At 40.7% G+C, this 16,562-nt stretch overlaps 1 protein-coding gene across 2 annotated transcripts in view; it reads left to right on the forward strand.

The window, feature by feature from the left end:
• Positions 1 to 2,450: 2,450 nt before the first annotated feature.
• The window catches only part of ARFGEF1 (ADP ribosylation factor guanine nucleotide exchange factor 1), a 147,060-nt gene continuing 132,948 nt past the window's right edge, over positions 2,451 to 16,562 (forward strand). Inside the window, exon 1 of one of the 2 annotated variants that reach the window (XM_047783799.1) lies at positions 2,451 to 3,026. In XM_047783799.1, the coding sequence (XP_047639755.1) occupies positions 2,903 to 3,026 (124 nt within the window). In that variant the 5' untranslated portion in view covers positions 2,451 to 2,902. The remainder of the gene's footprint in view (positions 3,027 to 16,562) is intronic. The other variant, XM_047783800.1, reaches the window with a different exon arrangement.

The following is a 16,562-nucleotide window of genomic DNA, read 5'->3' on the forward strand; positions in this document are numbered from 1 at the left end:
CTTTATGGCATTACTATACTAGATGCTAGGCATATGGAAATGAATAGACAGATGAGGTCTTTCTCTTATGAGGCTAACAGATAAGAATCAAGTAAGCAGACAAGATGACTACAGATTGTGATATGTGCTATGTAGTATACTCTGTTTAAGTGCTAAGATTTCTGTATTATTCATTAATGAATGCCAAGTGTATTGTTTAGGATTAAGTTAGCTGCTAAACATAACTTGAGTTTACTTTGCCCACCTAAAGTCCAGAATGAGCATTCTTGATTGGCTGGTTCTCCACCACATGGTAATTCAGGGACCCAGGCTTTGCCATCTTTAGCATGCAGCCACAGAAGGGAAAGGGCATGAAAATCTGCTTGTGGAGGATATTTTTTTTCTCTTTTGCTTTTTTAGTCCACACCTGCCGCATATGGAGGATCCCAGGCTAGGGGTCAAATTGGAGCTGTAGCCGCTGGCCCACACAACCACAGCAATGCCAGATCGCAGCCGTGTCTGCAACCTACACCACAACTCATGGCAATGCCAGATCCTTAACCCACTGATCAAGGCCAGGGATCAAACCTGTGTCCTTATGAATGCTGGCCAGATTCGTTTTCACTGAGTCACGACAGGAACTCTCTTTTTTTTTTCTTTTTTTATTGAGCTAACTCTGGATGGTTACATTTAACTGGAAGACAGACTAGGGAACACAATTTATGTTTGTGCAAAGGAAAGAAGAGTAAATGGATTTGGTGATCAATCAGCATCTTCCACAGTACCTGCGATAGAACACCCGCATTATGAAGAAAAAAAGATAAATTTGGAATGGAGCTTGTTCTCAAAAACTTTATAATCTACAAGTGTACCTAGAAATTAGTATTATATTTGATCTAGTATACTGAATCTTTAAATTCTAGGAATCTAGAAATAGTCTTTAGAGTAAAATTAGTTGAATTTACAGATTTCTCAGGACAAGAAAGTTTAGAAAAATTAATGTAGGGGTTCCTGCCATGGCACGGTGAGTTGAGGATCCAGCATTGCCACAGCTGTGACAGAGGTTGCAGGTGTGGCTCGGATTCAGTCCCCCGCCAGGGAACTTCTGTATGCCTCAGGTGTAGATGAAAAAGAAAAAAAAATAATTTGTTCATTTTAATTAGGATCATCCTCAAGGTTTCCATTTTTATTTCCCGTGGTTTTTAGACTGTCCCAAATCTTGTCACTTCATAGCCTCTTCTTTTCTTGGGTCTTTTTAGGGCCATACCGGCGGCATATACAGGTTCCCAGGCTAGGGGTCCAATAGGAGCTGGCCTACACCACAGCTCACAGCAATGCGGATCCTTAACCCACTGAGCAAGGCCAGGGATTGAACCAGCATCCTCATAGATGCTAATCAGGTTCATTTTCACTGAGCCACGACGCGAACTCCCAGACTCTCCATTTTTTAATTTGGATGGTTGCATTAGGACAAGTCCACAGTCAAGAGGATCGAATAGACCAGAACTGTGAGAGACACAGTCTAACAGTGTGTAACAGTTTGGGGCGTGTGGTTGATACAGCCACACAGTAGCTTTGAACTTGGAGATATGCACCTAGATCACCATGTAAATTATTTGCATATAGTTGAATGGTATTCTTTATCATTTTCTGTTCTGAATCAAACATTGTAGACATCTGAATTATTCTTTAGTATCTAAGCAGACACGTGTGTCTGCGGTAACATCTGTACTTAGAGCTTTTCCATTCTGAAACTAGTTTTCCTGTCCTGAGCCGAATCTTAGTATTAATGGCATAGAGCTCTAAGGGAACTCATCAATCAGAAGCATTCACCTGTTCCCTTAACTTTAATCTCAATTCAGTAGAGATCTGAAACCTAGAGTTTACCGATTTTTATCCTACAGAAATGAAAAAGTGAAACAGTCCCCAATCCTTGTCAGATTGGCTTTAGTCTTCCCAAGAGAGAATCCTGAGGTAGTCGGCGGGCACGGACCTGGACAGCAGTCTCGTGCAGCTGGTAAGGAAACTGAAAAATCGAGAGTGCCAAGTGAAGACTGCGCGGCTGAACCTGGGCCGGGCGGCTGTTTCCGTGACCCCTGGAGCGGAAGGGGCCGCGCGCCCACCGGGGGGCTCTCCATATACTTCCGATACGTGGATGCAGCGCAGCTGGGAGACCCATTCATTCAGTAGGAGCTTCCGCCCCGGGGGTTCCGAGTGCCAGGGCGCAGCCCGGGTGAGGAGCCCGAAGCGCCCCGCGTGGCGCCGCAGGACGCCCGCCACGCCCCACGCCGCCCTGCAGGCAAACGCGGGAGGCGGCGAGGCCCCGCCGGGCCGCCGTAGCGCTGCGGCTCGAGCAGCTCCTCCCGCGCCGCCCTCCGCCCCCTGCCTCCCGGCGCCGCGGCAGCTCTGGGCAGCCGACGCTGCCGCCGCCGCTTCCTCCTCTGCAGCCGTTCGGCCGCTGCGTGACGCGTCGTTTCCTCCCAACATGGCGGCCGGGGCAGGTCGGCGGTGATGGAGGCCAGTCCGCGGCCACGGCGGGTGCTAATCCCCACAGTAGCCAGGGCAGCCCTGCTCTCACCGGGCCTCTGAGCCGCCGCCTCGTCCCTCGGCCCCCGGCTGACGGCCGCCGAGCTGGGCTCCCTCGCCGCCCCCGGGCCGGAGGGGCAAGTGGAGCGGGGTGGCCGGCGAACGACCCCCGGGCGGGGAGAAGCGGAGGTCCCACGGGCGCGGCCCCTCTGGGGGCGGTGACGACCTCCGCGCTCCTCGGCCGCCCGCCCCTTCCTGATCCTGCCGCTGCCCTCCACGCCTCCTCTTCCCCACCTCCACCCCCTCTCCTTTCTCTCCGCTTTTCCTCCCCCTCCTCCTCCCCTCCAGCCGCTGGGAGCCGCGGGTCGGACGAGCCGCCGCCTCCTTCTCTGCGTCCATGTATGAGGGGAAGAAGACGAAGAACATGTTCCTGACCCGGGCCCTGGAGAAGATTTTGGCCGACAAGGAAGTGAAGAAGGCGCATCACTCCCAACTGCGCAAAGCGTGCGAGGTGGCGTTAGGTGAGTGGGGAGGAGGCCGGGGATGGGGATGGGGGTGGGGGAGGGGGGGGCGCCGGCGCGGGAGGTGGGGTCGCTGGGGGCTCGCCCTGGGCGGGCGCCGCTGACCTCGGGGAGCCCTCGCCGAGCCCCGGCCGCCTGGCTGGAGTTGACAGTAACTCGGCTGGATGGGGGGCAGAAGCAGGGTGGAGGAGGAAGGGCAGTTAGTGGGCTCGGCCCGGGGCCGGCGGCTGCGCTCGGGCTCGACTCGGGAAGAGCAGGTTGGGTCGGCCGACCGTGCGGTGCGGACAGGCTCTCACCCTTTGTGAGGCGGCAGCAAGAGGAGCTGTTGTTTATTGGCGTGGAAAATTGAGGTGGAGCTGATTTGGCAGGATTGGGCGTGGGAAGGGTTCCGTCTTGTAATTTCCATAACTTTGTCGTTTGGCGTGGTACTTTGGGAAGCTAGGCTGAAGTTGTTCCCTTGTTGACAGTCTCGAGAAGGGGTTTGCGAGAGGTGCAGCCTGTTATGACATCTCTCCGCCTCCGCCACGGGAAAAACAGAGTAATGTGGTATCCGACTGGGCTGACCTGGAAGAACTAGACCGGAGATTAAGGGGTGGGGGGGCGAGATAAAAGCGGGGAAGGATAGGACCTTTAGATAAGATGGCTTTAGGGACAAGGAAGGAAGGGTTTGAATAGGGAAGAGGAAAAAGACAATGACACTCACCAGCCACATGTTTGGACCGTGGCAGCTGCTCTCAAGCTTGAATTCTGATTTATAGTTCAGACGGAAGCGATCTAGTGTAATGAAGCCCATAGCCGGGTAAGTCCGAACAATACCTACAGCGAGGCCAGGCAGATGAGGAATTGTTAGAGAGGACCCACCGGTGGATCTGTTGCATCCATCAAGGATGAATTCGTTTAAGGCGAGACCAGAACATTAAACACAAAGATGAATTCCTAATGCCTGCGCTTTATTTTATAGTCCCGGAAATAGACTACATCAAATTGAGAGAAAACGAAGCTTGTTAAGTGGGCTTTGGGAAAAAAGGATCCTTGAAGGGGAAAAAAAAATCCAGAATAATTTAGATGTATGCTAAAGGTCACGACAGCTTAAAAGCAACTTTGCCTTTTAATTATTTAAATAAGTAGAAGACTTTTTTCCAATACTTAGATTGTATTTTATTATTATAATTTTTAATAATTATTTCTCCAATACAATTTTTTTGTACTGTACAGACTTTTTAACTTGCTATAATCTATACTTTTTTCATCTTCTATTTCGGATCCTTTGAAGTGGTATGAAAAACGTTAAAATTTTTTCATTAAATTTTTTTTGAATTTTATATATAATGAGTTTAAGTTTAGTTTTTTTTACCCTTCATGAATCAGAAGTTCAGCTTTTGCTATTGTAGCTAGCAAAAGACTGTTTTAGGTGTATAAGAAGATGTTGTACAGTGGTGAAGATTGAATTTAAATTTTGTCCTAAAAGAAATAATTATTAATTTGGGGTGGGATGAGGGAAGGAGTGATTTGGGGAATTTTTAAAAGAATTGTTCTGTGTAGGCTTATGAGTAACTTGCAGGTTAAAGCAGTTAAGTTCAAACTAAATTTTTAGTGTATGAAACTATATTTTCCATGTTAAAGTATACTTTTAATACACTCAATTACAAGTGTTAGAATGAAGAAATGGACTCTCTGTGTGTGTCTGTATATATAGTGTATACATTATTTATATATTTATTCTCTCTCTCTCTCCCCAAGATGCTAATGTAAGTATATTTTAACCGAGAGCTCACTGGGAGGAGAATGTGCAATCCTGGGTTTAAATCCCAGTTCTCTTGCTTTGCAGTGTAATAAAGTCCCTGGGCCTTAGTTTCCTTCTCTTTAAAATTAGGATGTTGAACTTAATGATTGTAAGGTTGCTTCCTCTCTAATGTGCCATGAATGTGAACACACTGTTCTGTTAACTTGCCCGTTGAGAGTATTCCTGCCTCTCTTGATTGGCATCCTTAGAGGGCTTATAGCTTGGTCCTTGCTATTTCTAGACATAGGGACCTCTTGGTAGTGTGTGTACCAGCTGTACCAAGATTGTTTGATGTTTAGCCAGTTTGGGGTTTGTTTTTTGCTTTTTGTCTTTTCTAGGGCTGCACCCACGGCATACGGAGGTTCCCAGGCTAGGGGTCCAATCAGAGCTGTAGCCGCCAGCCTACACCATAGCCACAGCAACGCCAGATCCGAGCCACGTCTTCAGCCTACACCACAGCTCACGGTACCACTGGATCCTTAACCCACTGAATGGGGCCAGGGATGGAACCTGCAACTTCATGATTCCTATTCGGATTCGTTAACGACTGAGTCACGATGGGAACTCCAGTTTGGGGGGGGGTTGTTTGTTTGTTTTTTTGCCCCTTTTAGTTAGGAGAAGCTTATTATGAAGAATGTGACTACCCATGCAGGGACTAGGCACAAAGTACTTTCTTTACTTGATATATAGAGCTTTTCCCTCACATTTTATAGCTACATTTAGTCTGCTACAAAATCTCATGGAGCAGTCTCCTGGTAGTTAATCTCTGATGACCTTTGTTTTCTTCCCTTCTAGTTATCCATCTGCATTATCTCCCAAACATAAGTTGATAGGATAACCCATTTTATCTTTTCAGAAAGTGTAATATTTTGTAGTAGATGGTATCCCTGGAAACTGTTATAGATCTTCCTTTTCTTCTTCGCTGTTGTGACCTGGCTCAGGCCCACTTTGGTCTCTTAATATCTGTATGTCTATCAAGCTGGGTGGAAGTGTAAACTGGAATGGCCTAGTTTGGTCCTCCCTGATTGTGAGAGGATAGGAGTTGGTTCATGGTAGTAGAAAGGTGGGTGTCGTTACGACCCTTCTAAGTGTACCTGCCTGCATTCATTCCGTCTCCACCCCCTGCCCCGAATTTATATTGAGTACCTAATATGGAGCTGAAGGGAAATGGACAAGAAACAAGCAAATATATAGTATTTTTATATCCAGGCTTTTAATCCTTTGTGTTTTAAAATTTTATTGGTGTGTGAGTAGATTTCAAAGCACTAATACTCAAAATTAATTCAATTACCTTTTAGCAAAATGGCCTGTAAATAATAGTCACAAGATTTCATTCAGCTCATCACGTATTCTTAAGAAAATTGTATTTTTTGTTGTTAAGTATAGCTTTTAGAAAACTTTATCTAGATTGGGGAGATTTTACTTTATTATACAAAATCCATTCTCAAAGACACCACTTACAGGACTTTTATTTACCCAAAAAGAAAAATAATGAAACCTTTAAAGCCGATTATTTAAAACTTTCATTAAATTATCTTACATTTCAGACTTTATTTTGAAGTAAGTGGTTAAAAAAAAAAAAAGAAACAAAACCCCATACACCTATATTGTTACAATCAGTGTGAAGCCCACAGACCCAAGAATAGCTCTAGGTTGCCCTCTCTTGGTACCTGCCCCACTATAGCTCTGCAGCAAATGCTGAACTCCGCAGAGTGAGGGCCTCTAGGCTGCCCTAGCTTAGCCTGATCCATTCCTGCTCTCCAGCATCCTGAATTAAAAATAGTCTGGCCATCTGCTGGCAGATGAGACAACAGCTGAGCTATTTTTAGCTCAAAGAATTTAGGATTGTTGAGAGATTGGGCTTGAAGGTAGTAGCATTGTTTGTTTCGTGGGGAGGGTGCAATTGGGCCATATTCCAATCAGGTCCCCAAGTTTCAAGAGTTTCTTTGGTGTTAGAGCTATCTATGACGAGTTCAACTTCTGCCTCTGACATCAGATATCTGTGAAGATACTCTGCAGATGTTAGGATGAGTGAGTTCAAGGTTGGAAGCTGGCAGTGATTCAGAATAGGAGTGAAAGGGGTGACCAGAAGAAGGTTTTAGAGACAAGGGTAACCCTGCAGAGTCAGTGATGAGGGTGGGATCCCTGCAGTGAGATGGGAGAATGATGGAGAAAAAGAGGAATTGTGAAGGAAGTAATTTTTGCATCAGACAAGGTGTGAATTTGTGTTCATCATGTTCCAAAGTGATCCTACTGGTTTAGTTTCTTACGGAGTCTCTTACCTATAATTATAGTCTCCTCCAGAAATGTAAATATACTTAGGCTAAAAACTTACCAGAGCTTGCTTCCTTCTACTCCTCCAATCTCACCCTTGTTTTGGTTAGTATGTTATAAAAAAGATGTATGGGTGGAGGGAAAGTTGCCTGATTGCTTTTGACCCCAGTTTTCTGCTACTTGTAATAATTCTCTTAATTTCTGTCGCTCTTGACCATTTACAAAAAATGACTTACCCCCATTATTGGGAATAACTCATTATTATTCCCAATAATGAATTATTTTGATTATAAAATTATTACAGTGAATTATTTTAATCATAGTATAAATAAATATAATCATTAGCAAGTCTCCTTTTAAACCTTTCTTGATATCTAAAATACAAAGTGTTTTCACTGTCAGGCTGCCAGAATTTTTGAGGTAGCTAGGAAAGAAGGGCTCAATGAATGAAATGACTGAAAGAAAAATTCCATTAGGTTTGAGTTGAAAAAAATAAGTTTGGGTTACCACGTGTAACTCTTTCCATTGTGGAGATTTATAGTGCACATTAACATAGTTAAGATTCTGAGGAGTCCTCTACAGTAAAGAAAAAAACCCCTCAGTTTTGCTTAATGAAATTTTTCCTAAATTTGTTTGACCCCTTTCCCTGTCTGTCAACACCCTCAGGAAACATTATTCCTTGAAATTTACTTTGGGACACTATTCAGGGGGATGACAGATGAAGCAGATGCAATAGCCCTAACTACTGATGAAAGCATTCTTGTGTTTTTGGAAAGTAGGAGTCCTATGTGGGAAGGAGAAAGTCAGAAATGAGGTGTAGTTGGAAAGAGTGGTATCAAGATCAACGGACTGTTTCCTTTCTAGCTCTTTCTTTTCCATGTCATGGCAGGCATCTTTTTGTCTCTCCTGATAATGTGTAACTTGCGGAGAAACTTGTGTTGGTAATTGTTTTTTCGAACCAGAATAAAAACGCATTGTGAATCAGAAGTAATTTGTAGGAATATTTGTCATAATACTCCTCACTAAAAGGAGGGAATTTGAAGAGGGAAAATACGTGAACACATTATTGTTGCCATTCAAAACTTAGGTATGTTCTTCATTCAGGTATTTGTTGAACTAGTACATGCCAGATACTGTTGGAGTGCTGGGCATATAGCATTGAGCCAGATATGCTTTCATTTTCCAGGGCAATGAGGCTAACATTAAAAAACAAACTAATATATTGTTAGATTGTTATTATGTCAAAAAAAAATAGTTCAGAAAGGTCAAAGGAGAATGACCAGGAGTTCAGTTTTAGGTAGGGTTGTCAGGAAAGGCCTTTCAATGAGGTGACCCTTCAAATACCTGGATGAAACAAATAGAGGGAACAGCATGACGAGGTACTTTCCAAGCTTGTGTGGCTGGGGAAGAGTGAGAAGGAGAAGGTAGAAGAAAAGGGCTTCTTTAGATTTTATTGCATCTGTGCTGGAAGTCACTGTAGAGTTTTATAGAAGGTGACAAAGCAGATTTACATTTTAAAAGTCTCAACTTTGGCCAGAAATGATGGTGATTTGGACCAGGCTGGTGGTGATGGAATAGAATTGGTTGCATCTGGAACATATATTAAAGCTGTTGACAGGATTTGCTGATGGGTTGGTTGCTTTGCTGATGGGTTGATTGCACGACAACAATCATAGCCAGAACTACAAGGTTTTTGGAGAAGGCATTCACTGGGATGGGGAACACCGGGATAGAAACAGCCTTTGGAAAAAAAGTTGACATAGTAAAACATTTCCATTCATCTCTTTACATGTATTTTAGAATTTTTTTATGATAGAATTTCCTGCTGAAGTTATAGGATATTTTCTACTGAGAAAAGGACACAATTAAAATGGGAAGACGTATCCTACTGAGAAGGCACAAAACAGTTTCAAATTTGAGTTGTCAGGATTTTTTTTCAGTGATATTTTTTCCTAAGAGAATGAGCCTTTCATATAGTTTCAGTTACAATAAACAATTGATCTGGTCTCTTTCCGATAGGATCTTTGCAGATGTAATTAGTTAAGCATCTCAAAATGCAATCATCTTGGATTTAAGGGTAGGAACTAAATCTAGTGACTGATATCCTTATACCTAAAGGACACAGAGACATACAGAGGAAGAACGCTGTGGTAAAGACAGAGGCAGGCAGAGATTGGCATTATGGTGCCATAAATCAAGAAATGCCAGGTGTCATCAGAAGCTAGGATGGGGCAAAGGAGCAGTCTTCCCTGGAACTTACAGTGGCAGGATGGCTCTACTAGCACCTTGAATTCAGACTTTGGGCCTCCAGAACTGTGAGAGAACATATTTGTGTTATTTATTTATTTATTTGTCTTTTGTCTTTTTTTAGGGCCACACCCACGGCATATGGAGGTTCCCAGGCTAGGGGTTGAATTGGAGCTGTTGCTGCTGGCCTACACCATAGCCATAGCAGTGCGGGATCTGAGCCACGTCTGCGACCTACACCACAGCTCACCACAGTGATGGATCCTTAACCCACTGAGCGAGGCCAGGAATCAAACCGGCAACATCATGGTTCCTAGTCGCATTCGTTTCCGCTGCACCACCCCAGGAACTCCAAATTTCTGTTGTTTTAAACTACCAACTTTGTGGTAATTTGTTGAAGCAGCACCAGGAAACTAATAAAAGTTCCTTTATCCCAATTTTTTAGACATAATTTGATTTATTTGGGATTCTATTTTCAGGGTATAGCATGTGCTTGAATAGCGTAGGGGTCGGGGCACCCACCCTCCAAGCAGTTGAAACTGAGTATAACTCTTTAGTCAGCCCTCCATATTCATGGTTCTGCATCCTTGGAGTCAGCCAGCTTTGGGTCGAGTAGTACTGTAGTGTTTACTTTTAAAATCCATGTGTAAGTGGACTCATGCAGTTCAAATCCATATTGTTTTTGTTCAAGGGTCTGCTGTATATCTTCATACAGTCAAATACTGTCTTTGGCTGGTTTCTGTTTCATAAAGCTAGAAGGGGGTTATTCTGAGACTATTTTTCATGAGTCTTGAGAAACCTCTTTAAAAAAGAGTCCTGGGCCCAAGTATTTAAACTGTTTGTATTCTGCTGCTGATATTTTTGTTTTAATTAGATTTAGACTTGATATAACTACATCAGTCTATAGAGCAGAGCCTATGTTATCTTCTTATTCAGACAAGGTTGTGAAAAACAATTTTAAAAGTATTTCATATCACAGTATTACTTCTGGAGTTTAGAAAACTCCATGTGGGACAGTTAATGTTTTTCTCTCAACTTTGAATCCAAGAGAATATACAGTGAAACTTCACTAATCAGCTCCTTAATAACTATTTATCCACAACTTACTGAGAAATCAATTAATCGATAAAAGATACAGACAAAATAGATATATGAGGACCAAGCAATTTATTCAAAGGAGAGTCCTTGTGCCTTAGTTTACTTTCAGTTACATGTAAGTCCTGTAAGTTACTTTTTTTTTTTTTTAACAAATCCTTTTAAAAATAAAATTTGGGGAAAAATCACCCATGAAAATGGAGATAACCATAGTTAGCTTTATAAAAAACTTCATTGATATTGTAATTTACAGTCTATAAAATATGCCCATTTTAAATGTAACAATTTTTACTAAATTTCATTGAGTTGTGCAACCATCACCACAGTCTAGTTTTAGAACATGTCCATCACCCCTGTAAGAAGCCTAGCAGCCATTTACATTTAATCCCTGTTACAGCCTCAGCTCTGGGCATCTACTAATCTCCTTTCTGTGTCCTTATTTGCCTTTTCTGGACATTTCATATAACTGTACGTCATACATATGTGGTCTTTTATGTCTGGCTTCTTTGACTCAGCATAGTGTTTTTGAAGTTCCTTTATATTGTAGATGTATCAGTATTTCATTTCTTTTTATTGCTAAATAGTATTCCATAGTGCGGAATTCCGCATTTTGCTCATCTATTCACAGTTGATGGGCATTAGGGTTGATCGAACAATACTGCAATAAATATTTGTGCACAAGTCTTTATGTGAGCCTAATATTTCATTTCTTATGGATACCAAGGAGTGGAATTGTTGGATCATATAATAACCTTAACTTTTTAAGAAACTAAGTTGTTTTCCAAAATGGCTGCACCACTTGGAATTCTCATTTAGCCTTGCCAGTCCACATTTGTTATTGTCTGTGTTTTTGATTTTAGTGGTCCTAGTTAATGTGAAATGTTATTTCATCGAAACACTGTTAGCTTTTCGAGAATTTTTTCCAGACTTTATTCTAGACATATACACATGAGCAAATGTATTTTTCCAAAAATTGAGCTTATTTCTGAGGTGATAATAGGAAGAAAAGAAATAGCTAACTTTTATTGACTGTTTACTGTATGCCAAGTTCTGTGCCAATTAAATACTTCATTGGCTTTATCTCAGGTGTCAAAGCAACCTTATGCACTAAGGTGCTATTATTATCTGTATTTTGCAAATGAAGAAACTGAGGTTTAGAGCTGTGTTTGGCAGAGTGGGAATATGAGTGTCCTGTGGCTTATTGCGGCTGTCCTAAACTGTACCCTTAATCACTGAACTGTTTACAAGTAACATAACAAAATGGGAAAGGAGGGCATCCATAGAAAGAAAGGCACTGCTAAGAAAAAAGGCAAAAGTACATCATAGATAAAGAAACAATCAGTCAACAACAATGTATGAAAATATTGCTCTGTACATTTCAGTGAATCCTGAGGGCAATCAGATTGTGTACTATGTGTTCATATTGTCATCCCTGGGTCTGTCATACAAAACAGATCCTTCTAGTCTGTTCTCTAAGAAGGCAGGCAGATTCATGTGTGTTTTTCTGTGTATCTTTCTAAGACTTTTAACAAAATTTTAAAGTAAGATTTTTATTTGAGCCATTTGGAAAATTCTGTCCTGTGTGACTCCCAAGGATTCTTTTTTCTTTTTTCTTTTTTTTTTTTGGTCTTTTTGTTGTTGTTGTTATTGTTGTTGTTGCTATTTCTTGGGCCGCTCCCTCGGCATATGGAGGTTCCTAGGCTAGGGGTTGAATCGGAGCTGTAGCCACCGGCCTACGCCAGAGCCACAGCAACACGGGATCCGAGCTGCGTCTGCAACCTACACCACAGCTCACGGCAACACCGGATCATTAACCCACTGAGCAAGGGCAGGGACCGAACCCGCAACCTCATGGTTCCTAGTCGGATTCGTTAACCACTGCGCCACGACGGGAACTCCCCAAGGATTCTTGATAGGCTAGCTTTCATGGTACTTGTACTCCTAACCCTTTGAAAATACTCTCACTTGTGCTTTGTTTGTTTGTTTGTTTGTTTTTTTTTTTGTCTTTTCTAGGGCCGCTCCCATGGCATATGGAGGTTCCCAGGCTAGGGGTCGAATCGGAGCTGTAGTCACCAGCCTACGCCAGAGCCACAGCAATGCTGGATCTGAGCTGCGTCTGAGACCCACACCACAGTTCACAGCAATGCCGGATCCTTAACCCACTGAGCAAGGCCAGGGATCGAACCTGCAACCTCATGGTTCCTAGTCAGATTCGTTAACCACTGAGTCATGACGGGAACTCCATCTCACTTGTGCTTTCTATCTTAATATTTTATAGCATTTCAGATCATTTTAAGAATTGAAATAAACACAAAATCTTATTAAAATGTTATCTTATGGGAAATTACAGACAAGACTTCACCTAAAAATAACTGGTAATATATCTCTGGCTTCTTTTGTACAGTCTCATTATTTCATGTGCTTTTTTTTTTTTTTTTTGGTCATGCCCAAGGCATGTGGGAGATCCTGGGCTGGGGATTGAACTCATACCACAGCAATGACCTGAGCCATTGCATTCATAATGCTGTGTCTTTAACCTGCTATGCCACAAGGGAACTCCTCATGTGTTTTTTATATACTATATCTATGTGTCTTCCTACCTAGCATTTTAGTAAGGTGTCATTTGTTTAAATGTTTTTGAATTTAGGAGCATTTACATTTAAAATTTGCTGCATACATTTTTCCTTTTATTTTTATTAATCCCTGCAAAATTCAGGAGTGTTTGTTATGTACACAGAATTATTTAAACCCTAAGAAGCTCACAGAGTTAGCATATGGCCATTTATGGTTCTTGTTCCTTAGGCAAAATTGCCGTATATTATACTTGTGCTGGGTGCACTTGAACACAAGACCGAGTATTTACTCTTTTTATTGGCTTTGATCCACTTTTATGTAACTGTTCTTTTTCATTGTTCCTTTGCATTTTTTTTTCTATTCTAAAAGTATGTATCAAAGACATTAAAACTACTCTTTGTAATTAGGATAGGCATATTTTTGTTTTCTGTAAGTTTTATTGTTTTTTTTCAAATTTTTTCCCTTGAGATTTATTAGCATATAATATGAGTTACATGTAAGTTCACTTTCTCTCTTAGAATTAATAGTCAGGTGTTGATAAGCGGTTACTAAGTAAGTTTAAAACCCATTTTATCATATCTAATTCCATTCTACTTAGTGCTTAACATTATTTTTTATAATGTTGCTTGATTCTTTTTCCAAATAATTTTAGGATGTTCTTTTATTTCTTTAATTATTTCTTTTATACTCTCTTAACATCTTATTAACATAATATTTACTCAGCATTTCTTTCCTTTTATTCTTGTATATCAGATAAAAAGTGTTAAAGTTGAGAAGTTGATTGTTTTGTTTCATCCATTTTGTTGGGTCCTCATGCCGCTATTCCCTAAGTGTTAATTCTTACGTGATAATTGAGACTGCTTAATGCAGTGATAAGCAAAATCTTATGTGCAGTTTCTCATGTGCTTTATCTTTAGAAATGAAAATGGAACTACATGCATCTTCTAGTAATAGTGAAGAATAGAAGTAAGGTGTAATATGTTTGATACCAGTTAATAATTAACATTTAATAGTTAATAATTAAGCTTTTAAAGTCTGTACCAGTTCCAAGATGGTTATTTTATAGTGAATACTGTGTTTACAGGTATTTTTCTAGAAGAGGCATGGATAGAAATTAAACTTACATTATCAGAATGTACTTTTTTCCTAAATGCAATGATGAGTCTGTGTTTTTGGATATATGAAATGAAAGTATTTTATTCTCTCTGTTCCCACCCCCAACCCCCGTTTTTATGGCTATCAGAGAAGACCTGAGTGGCAAATGAGAAGGAAAGGTACTTTTGTTAGTGGTATGTAGCATATGCTTCCTTAAAAAGTGAATGAATATGCTAAAGTGCACTGTTAGGCTTTTCTATGTGGTTATATCTTCATTGAGTTGTTTTCCTTTTCCTTTTTTTTTTAATAGGTTGTTTCAGTTCTTTCTTTAATTTTCTTTTACATTTCAAAAAGCACACCTGATTAGGTGATCAATATGCCCCAATCTAGTTCCCACCAAAAAACTGGGCATTCACGTCATAATCATTATAATTCTTTTTGTTTGGTTGGTTTTTCTTGTTTTGAATGAGAAACGTGTTCAGAGGTTAGTCTTTTTCTGTTTTATTACTAAGTTAAAATTACATTTATGAATATTTTTTGAACAGTTTTTATGTCAAATTGAATCTTGATTTTTTTGTTTGTTTTAATACTCCCCCACGTGGTTTCTGATCTTATTGACGTTTTCTGTCTTTACCATTTCTTAAGGTGGTATAATCTTTCATTAATAGCAAATAAAGAACTTTGTTTCATTATGCCACTCAGGCATGCCTGCTGCTGTTCAGTATAAATAAGTTACTTGTCACTAGTTTGCTTGACTAAAACTTTTTAGTGTAAAGTTTCATTGATTCAGTAATGTCCTCAAATATTCTGTCTAGTTAATAATTTCGCTTTTGAGAACATTGGTAAGAAAATGAAAATTTTTTGAGTTTGGAAATTAAATGTCAAGAATGTTTGCTTTCTCTCACTTTTTCCATTTTTTAAAAATTTAAATATCCTTTTTCATTTAAAGAAATTACCGCAATATTTCAGTTTCTCTTTTTGGAATTATTCCTTTTATATCCATTTCCTACCTAGTTTTCCTTCTCTGTCTTTCCTTCTCCTTTTCAAACCCTCACAATCTCTATCAGCATTGATATATGTGAAAACATTCTTGATTCATAAAGACATTTTATTTTATTATTATAATTGTTGTTATTTTTGCCTTTTAGGGCCTCACCCACAGCATATGGAGGTTCCCAGGCTAGGGGTTGAATCAGAGCTGTAGCTGACAACCTACACCACAGCTAACAGCAGTGCCAGATCCTTAACCCACTGAATGAGGCCAGGGATTGAACCCGCAACCTCATGGTTCCTAGTCGGATTCGTTTCCACTGTGCCACGAGAGGAACTCCCATAAAGATATATTTTAAAGCAATTGAGACAATTTTAAAAATAATTGGTGGGTAACCTGACATCTGGTTACCGATCTGTGATGTGACCTCCCAAATGATCACTGAATTGCAGAAATGGAGGAAAATATACTATGTTGTGGAAAAACCATATTGATGGCAGTCTAGAACTAGACCTAGGAGAAATGAAAAAAGCTAAAAGAATGAGAGAAAAGAGCTGGGTATAGAGGAAGAAAACCAAAACTATTCAACATGGAAAATTCTTTTTCCTAAACACAAAACGAAAAAAGTAAAATTGTGAACGAAGCAGTAATCAAAGACGTAATGAAGAAAGCTGCACTAAAAAAATACCTGTGTTGTAGTTCTCGTCGTGGCGCAGTGGAAACGAATTTGAACGGGAACCATGAGGTTGCAGGTTTGATCCCTGGTTTTGCTCAGTGGGTTAAGGTTCCAGTGTTGCCATGAGCTGTGGTGTAGGTCGCAGACTCGACTTTGAACTGGCATTGCCGTGGCTTTGTTGTAGACTGGTGGCAACAGCTCCAATTAGACCCCTAGCCTGGGAACCTCCATATGCTGCTGGTGCGGCCCTAAAAGGACAAAAGAAAAAAAAAAAAAAAGCCTGTATATGAAAATGGCCATATTCCAGGAAGTAAAAATCTCAGTATTTAGAGACTCTTACAAGTCTCGGTCTAGCAATATTATTTAAAATTAAAGATTAAAAAAAAAAAAATCCCATGAATTTCCAGGCAGAGAAAAAAAGCTTCCAAAGAAGTGTTTTGTTTGTTAGGATTGCAAGTTTCAGCCTAGGTAAACCTAAGTAAACCTGAGTAATTGGAATTTGCTGAAAATAATAGAGCAACTCTGCTAATGTTGATAAACTCAGAATTTTTTTTTTGTCACGCCTGTGGCGCATGGAAATTCCCAGTCCAGAGATTTAACCTGAGCCACAGTGGTGACCCAATGTGCTGCAGTGACAAGACCAGTTCCTTAACTCACTGCACCACAGATCTCCTGTATTTTTAAATCTGCCTATTCTACCTCTCCTTCTGTCTTCTTTTTTTCCTCTCCTTTCCCTGACTCTTTCATCTTTCCATGCCTTTCATTCCCTTTGTCTCAAATTCTATTTCTAAAAAATTGTTA

Source organism: Phacochoerus africanus, chromosome 6, assembly GCF_016906955.1.
Source record: "Phacochoerus africanus isolate WHEZ1 chromosome 6, ROS_Pafr_v1, whole genome shotgun sequence".
Taxonomy (NCBI): domain Eukaryota; kingdom Metazoa; phylum Chordata; class Mammalia; order Artiodactyla; family Suidae; genus Phacochoerus; species Phacochoerus africanus.